Here is a 7,430-nt window from a genome sequence, read left to right as displayed (position 1 = left end):
AAGGAGGAGTATTAGAGAAGGGGATTATAAATGTAAAAAGTTGCAGAGATCAAGAATGAAAACTGAAAAAGGCTATCCTAATTAGCTGTTGCAATCTTTGGTAATCTTGGCTGAAAGTTTGTTGAATGTTGGGTTTGGAAGTCAGAAAGCAAGGCACTGAAGTGAACAGTGCAATTAAGGTTTTAAAAAATATCTCTAAAACGAAAGAAAAAAATACTGGATACTAGCTTGAGGGGGTTAACATTGTCAAGGAAAGGTTGTTTAAATATAAGGGAGGCAAATGTTTGTAAAAGGTAGAGCAACTACTAGACAAGGACAGTGTGAAGAGGCAAGCTCCCAGATATAGGAAATACCAAGGGTCTAAAGCAAAGAATGACTCATTACCAATGTCTCAGTACTATAATTTCCTTCTCCATAAGATCAAAGAATTTAAGATACCTCAAGAGTTCCTCTAGTTCAATAGTTGTTTTGCAAACAGGGAAACAGAAAAGGAGTAAGTGACTGTCACAATCCCAATAAGTTCATGGCAGAAACAAAATTTCTCCAGTTTCCCTTTCTCAAATGATAAGCCTGCCAGAGAGCGCTATCTTTTAAGAACCAAGCAGACAGCCTATCAGTATCCAACATTAAATTGGTAGGAGCACTCAGAGAATAGGGAGTAGCACAGCACACTTTAAGGATCAGATATGTTATTTAAAAGACTAGACAGAAGTCAAGACTGCATTTTTCCTTAAAGCCTTTAATTTCATAGACATGATGGAATTTTTTTTTTTTTTTTTACAGAGACACATGGAAAACTCAGACGTGATCACAGTTTTGATAGCGTAGACAAACTAACTAGACAGCTAGCTGTACTATCAAGGTTGCCTTCATACCATCATGGTACCTTCTCAATAGTTGCCTAGATTACAGATAAGCTAAGTGTTTGTTTAAAGCTGATGAATTTCGGATGAGACATGCTGCAGTTGTATGGAAGGAGTAACTAATACTCTTCTCCTTCTTCTTCACCCTCTCCTTCAACAGAATCCACACCAACCTCCTCATAATCTTTCTCCAGGGCAGCCATATCCTCCCGTGCCTCAGAGAATTCTCCTTCCTCCATGCCTTCCCCTACATACCAGTGCACAAAGGCACGCTTGGCATACATCAGATCGAATTTGTGGTCCAGGCGAGCCCAGGCCTCAGCAATGGCTGTGGTATTGCTCAACATGCACACAGCCCGCTGTACCTTGGCCAGGTCACCCCCAGGAACCACAGTGGGAGGCTGGTAATTGATGCCAACCTTGAAGCCAGTTGGACACCAATCCACAAATTGGATGCTACGCTTTGTCTTGATGGTGGCAATAGCAGCATTGACATCTTTGGGAACCACATCACCACGGTAGAGCAGGCAGCAAGCCATGTATTTACCGTGGCGAGGGTCACATTTCACCATCTGGTTGGCAGGCTCAAAGCAAGCATTGGTGATCTCTGCTACAGAGAGCTGCTCATGGTAGGCTTTCTCAGCAGAGATGACTGGGGCATATGTGGCCAGAGGGAAATGGATACGGGGATAGGGCACCAGGTTGGTCTGGAACTCTGTCAGATCAACATTCAGGGCACCATCAAATCGGAGAGAGGCAGTGATGGAGGACACAATTTGGCTAATAAGGCGATTCAGATTAGTGTAGGTTGGGCGTTCAATGTCAAGGTTTCTGCGGCAGATATCATAGATAGCCTCATTGTCTACCATGAAGGCACAATCAGAGTGCTCCAGGGTGGTGTGGGTGGTCAGAATGGAGTTGTAGGGCTCAACTACAGCTGTGGAAACCTGAGGGGCTGGATAGATGGAGAATTCCAGCTTGGACTTCTTGCCATAATCAACAGACAGACGTTCCATCAGCAGAGAGGTGAAACCAGAACCAGTCCCACCACCAAAGCTGTGGAAAACCAAGAAGCCTTGAAGACCTGTGCACTGATCAGCCTGTTAGAAAGGAAAATAATAGCAAGAATCAGTTTAGGTACTAGGCTACATTCTTACTCTGTGTTTTTGGCATTTACTTTGTTTTTATTTTCTGCTACCAAAATTGTAACTTTTGGATTGTGGACTACAAAGAAATAGCTCAAGCCAAACTGATTTAGTAAAAGCAATCCCAGTCTTTATCATCAGCAGACCTAAATCCATCTTGATTTATTGAGTTTAATTGAAAGAACAACTATTAGCTCTAAATGAAACAATGTCTCTAGTTTCCTTCAGAGAAGTATTTGAAACAGTTATCTCTAAGTAAAGCTACATGGGTCTAGCCACAGACCCTAGGAATCTAAAGATATATATAGGAACAAATGTTGTTTCCTTGATCTTAGACAATATGCAACATACTGAAAGATATTCTCTCTTCCTAGAGCAACCTCACGGAAGTCTTGTTTAATTTGTACTTACATCAAGGAATTCACAGGACCCTAACTATAAAAATGGTCCAGCCTAGCAACACTTCTAAACTCAAAGATGTCAAACTAATACGGATAGTATTTTAGATATTTTAAGATTCCCAATTATTGGGAAATTATGTAATTATCTTAACAGAATTGCAATTTGGGGGGAACAAGAAGATAGGACTCCAGAAGTCTATATAGCTGTCAGGAATAGTCAACAAAAAGCAATAATCCTATCTCTAAAAACAGTTAGCTTAGTACAATTGTCAACTTTACCCATTCTGGTGAGATTTGAAATCGTCTGTTTAATCTAATTGCTGAACAATTATTTTAGGAATTCATTGTTGTGTACCACAAATTACTCCCTAAATTGCTAAGTTTCTTTATTCTTAACCCATAATAACTATTAGGATTAAAATTTATTTTCCCATATTTACCAGCTTCCGAATCCTGTCTAGAACCAGGTCAATGATTTCCTTGCCAATAGTGTAGTGCCCACGGGCATAGTTATTGGCAGCATCTTCCTTGCCAGTGATCAGCTGTTCAGGATGGAAGAGCTGGCGGTAGGTTCCAGTACGAACTTCATCTAGGAGAAGAAAGATATGAACATAATTATGGTCAAGGGAAGGAAAAAGAAATGTCATCTTAAGGAAATCTTTACTGTTAATGACTAGACTCACCAATGACAGTTGGTTCCAGATCTACAAACACTGCTCTGGGGACATGTTTGCCAGCTCCTGTTTCACTGAAGAAGGTGTTAAAGGAGTCATCTCCTCCCCCAATAGTCTTGTCACTTGGCATCTGACCATCAGGCTGGATACCATGTTCCAGGCAGTACAACTCCCAGCAGGCATTGCCAATCTGGACACCGGCTTGGCCAACGTGGATAGAGATGCACTCACGCTATGGGACAAGAGCAAACAAGTAGAACTTTGTAATGCATGGCTCTTGAGAGAAATCCCAGGATTTCCAAAGTTCTCATAATAAGCTGCATTTATAAAACATATTTTAACTTTCCAAAGGCTTAAAAATCCAATAGGCACCAAGTAGTTCTATGAAATAAATAATTTGGGGGCTTAGTAAAATCATTTCTCTCGTTTTTACTAAATAGGGGCTTTTCTTTTGACTTCATATTTGGAATCAGGATCTCCCTTCCCTTCTCATACAATAATTCTTTTTGGCAAGTGAGAATATGCTGCCATTTCCTTTACACCATTTTGTAATTTGGCCCCAACCCCTTTCTGCTGGCTAAGAACTTTCACATTTCCGCAGTAGATAGCCTAAAGATGGAGCTTAGTCACGACTTCCTGCCTGTGCACATGTCCAGCCTTCCACCTCTGCAAAGGAAGACCAGATTTATGAGAAGCAACCCGCAGAAAACAGGAAACAGGGATAGAATTGCAAAGAGGAAATGTCTGGCCCTCAGACGGGAAGGGGAGGGGGAGGAGGCAAGAGAATGAAGGCTCCAGTTCAGAACAACTGCACCACCCTCCTCCCCACAAAAAACTGAGGCTGTCCACGTCTGCAGAGACTACTTTGGCCCCTCCCACCTCTCTAGGGAGGCTCTGCACAGCTCATCCCCTCCACATCTGTCCAGGGCACAGCAGGGGATTATCTCCGGCCCAGATCTAGAGCCAGATCCGATTTCTGCTCTCTTAAAATCCCCCACTCCTGCTGCAGCAGTCTCCTCCCACCACCTGCTCCCACTCGCATTCCTAGCACTGAGGAAGCTAGGGAGGCCGAGCCAGGGAGGAACAGATGGCCTCCTTGCTATGAGATGCTATTGTCCTTCCAAGAGTGGCCTGGAATTGGCAGTGATGTTCTGCCTGGGGCCAGGGGAACGCTCGCCATGCCATTTAAGCTATTTTTCATTGGATTAAGTTTTTTAAAAGTTGAAAAAATACAACAGGGTTAAAAAAAAACAACCCACTACCTCAGGGGAGGGTCTTCCCCTCCGAGGGACTGCGGCTTTGCAGCCCTGAAAGACTGCAGAGGCGCGAGCCCGAGAGCCCGCGAGCCGAGTACCGACCGGGCACGCGCTTTACGCATGTGGGCGGTGTGCTCGCGGGCGCGCGACTGGTTTTGTCAGTCAGACTCTTCCAGCCCCAGCCTGAAAGCGCGGGGAGAGGCAGCGGAAGCTAGAGTGGAGGCGCGAAGACTACGCCTGGAGGCGCGCGCGACAGGAGGGGGAGGGGGAGAGGAGGAGTAGGGCGTCGTCCTGGGCGCGCGCGGGAAAAGACGCAGCAGCCAGTGGCCAGAGCAGAAAGAGTGCGCGCCCCACCTATCCATCCAAGTCAGTGAGTTGGGGAAGCTCCACGCCGCATTGCAGTCGGCCGCGTAGCTCTAGGCATGAAAATGGGGCCGCCCGCCCTCTCCTTTCCTTAGTCCAATCAAACCGTTTATCGAACAGCCCAGCTCTAACCAGAAGCGCCCCCGGAACATTTTTCAGCCTCATTCCTCCCGTCATCCGCCGTCCCCACCCCCACCTTTCTTCCCCCAGCCTCCAGCTTTAGAGGAGCAGGCAGCCCTCCTAACCTGAACTTCCAGTCCCCGTGCACCCCGTCCTATCTGTAACCCATCCCTATCCCAGCCTTGGCTACTCACCATGGTGGTCAGTGGGTTATGCAGCGACAAGGACGGCAGAAGCGAGGAAACCCGGGTTCTCGTTACAGCCCTCGACAAGCTAAGAGTCGAGGTAAGTAACACACTAAGATGGGGGAGGCGCAGGAGCCACTTATATGTCAGCTCCGGGGAAGGGGCGGGGATAAAACGACCAGATTGTCCAGCTCCTCCTTCTATGGGCCTGGCCAATGCTCCAGCCCTCCACCCAGGCTAAGCAGCTGCTGCTGCAAAGGCGGGGCACCCCTCCCCAAGCCCTGGATCTGGAACCAAAATCCTATTCCCTACTCTAGCTGGGATGGAGGGAAGCACCCTCTTCGTTCCCGAAGAGGTCAATTCCTTTATGGCTCAGAGACTTGGACATATTAAAAGATGGCTCAAATTAAAAGCACCAAACACTCAGTGGAAATCCTGAATTTATAATAATGCAGTAAGCATACGACCTTCAGACACTAAAGCTCTTAATTTAGTAGAACTTAATCCTCAATCATCAGAGAAGTCCTCAGTCATCATGAGGGAAAGATATGGAGCGCAGTAGAGCAAACAATACATGTGAATATAGCCCTTGCCTATGTAGTTGTTCATTTGTTGAATCCCATTTCCATAGTTTCTCTCCTGTCTTGGAAATTATCTAATACTTTCTCCCTAATCCTCCTCCCCCAAACAGATCTTAGACACACTCTGGCACAATTCCAGATTTAGAGCCAAGAACTGAGTGATTTTGCTAAATCATACATCTGACTTCCCCCAGCCTTCTCATTCAGTAAACTGAAATGTAAAGTCTTTTGTTTGACATTTAATTTTTTTTCCCCCATGTTGATTCCTTATCTTACCAGTATTTGTATGCTTTACTCACATATTCTATGATCCAGATATATCGGCCAACTTGCTAGTCCTCAAATGCAACCCTCCCATCCCCCATTTCAATGTCTCAATGCAAAACTGTCTCTGTCTCTATGGTGGAAATGTTTTTCCTCCTTCCCTCCCCCCCCTTTAGATTCCCCACCTTTCTTCCCAATCAGCTCAAACACCATCTTTTTTTTCTCTGTTTTCCCACTCAGTTGCCTTCCTTTTTTAGGTTATGTTTCATTTACTCTTGTGTGTAACTAATTATTTACTTGCTGCCTCCCACTTCATTTATTTTTTTATTTTATTTTTTCAATAGTATTTTATTTTTCCAAATACATGTAAAGAGAGTTTTCAATATTCATTTTTGTAAGATTTTATGTTCTAAATTTTTCTCCTTACCTCCCACTCCCCAAGGCAGTAAAACAATCTGATATAGTTTAAATATGTGCAATTCTTTTAAACATATTTGCATATTTGTCGTGTTGTGCAAAAATCAGACCAAAAAGGGGGGAAAAGCCTAGAAAAAATAAACAGTGAAAATACTGTCTCAATGCACATTCAGTCTTTATAGTTTTCTCTCTGCATTCGAGTGGCATTTTCCATCCCATATCTATTGGAATTGCTTAGAATCACTACATTGTTGGGAAGAGCCAAATCCATCACAATTGGTCATCACATAATCTTGTTATTACTGTGTAGAGTGTTGTGGTTCTGTTCGCTTCACTCAGCATCAGTTCATGTAAGTCTTTACAGGCTTTTTTGAAATCAGCCTGCTCATCATATCTTATAGAATAATACTTCATTATCTTCATATACCATAACTTATTCAGCTTGGTGTGACTCTGGGCAAGTCACTTAACCCCAATTGTCTCAGCAAAAAAAAGAAAAAGAAGAAGGAGGAGGAGGAGGAGGAAGAAGAGGAAGAAGAAGAGAAAGAAGAAGAAGAGGAAGAAGAAGAAAGAAGAAGAAGGAAGAAGGAGGAGGAGGAGAAGAAAGTAAGTTTGTTGTATTCCCAGTATGAGTTGAAATTGTTGGTTGAAATTCATATTCCATGTGTGATGGATGCTCCATGTGTGAGTTATCTTCTAAGTATAGTATGTCTCATCATCTCTTAGTCTAGAAAAGCTATGAAGCTATTGGTATGTTTGAATGTAGTTCAGTTTCTGAGTAGCTAGATCTCTGGTTGGGAAACCCCTATTTTGTCCACATTTATGTCCTCAGTGTTTGGAACTAGAGTATAGCCAACTTTTCATAATCATAGGACCCTTAGAGGGTAACAAATTTGCATCTATTTCCCTAATCCTCAAAATTGAATTGTGGTGCTCCAAGATAAAAACCAACATTCCTTGTTATGTATCTCCATATTTTCATCTCTATTTAACTTTGCCCTAGCTTTTCTCAGCATCTTTCCTCCTTTGCCTTCTGCATTATTCTCTCTGAAACTTCCATTGATGAACAATTTTCCTTTCCTTCTAGATGTATTTCACTTTTTTTCCATATGAGGCTCACAGAAACCTGCCACTAGTGGATCTTTTGCTCCTATCATTCAC

The 7,430-nt window shown here is 43.5% G+C and overlaps 1 protein-coding gene across 1 annotated transcript; it reads right to left on the bottom strand.

Moving 5' to 3' along the window:
- Positions 1-924: 924 nt before the first annotated feature.
- Positions 925-5,155, bottom strand: TUBA1B (tubulin alpha 1b). The gene is made up of 4 exons (XM_074270483.1): positions 5,017-5,155; positions 3,093-3,315; positions 2,850-2,998; positions 925-1,963 (listed from the first exon to the last, which is right to left on the bottom strand). The coding sequence occupies exons 1-4, from the start codon at positions 5,017-5,019 to the stop codon at positions 983-985; spliced, it is 1,356 nt and encodes a 451-aa protein (XP_074126584.1). The 5' UTR covers positions 5,020-5,155; the 3' UTR covers positions 925-982.
- Positions 5,156-7,430: the final 2,275 nt, after the last annotated feature.

Source organism: Sminthopsis crassicaudata, chromosome 5, assembly GCF_048593235.1.
Source record: "Sminthopsis crassicaudata isolate SCR6 chromosome 5, ASM4859323v1, whole genome shotgun sequence".
NCBI lineage: Eukaryota > Metazoa > Chordata > Mammalia > Dasyuromorphia > Dasyuridae > Sminthopsis > Sminthopsis crassicaudata.
The sequence above is the reverse complement of the archived record's forward strand: the minus strand, read 5'-3'. Positions and strand labels throughout refer to the sequence as shown.

Coding starts and splice junctions, on each gene's coding strand:
- TUBA1B (XM_074270483.1), bottom strand. Junction 2,999..3,092: donor TCTGGAACCAACTGTCATTG/GTGAGTCTAGTC, acceptor TTCTTCTCCTAG/ATGAAGTTCGTACTGGAACC. Junction 1,964..2,849: donor TAGACAGGATTCGGAAGCTG/GTAAATATGGGA, acceptor CCTTTCTAACAG/GCTGATCAGTGCACAGGTCT.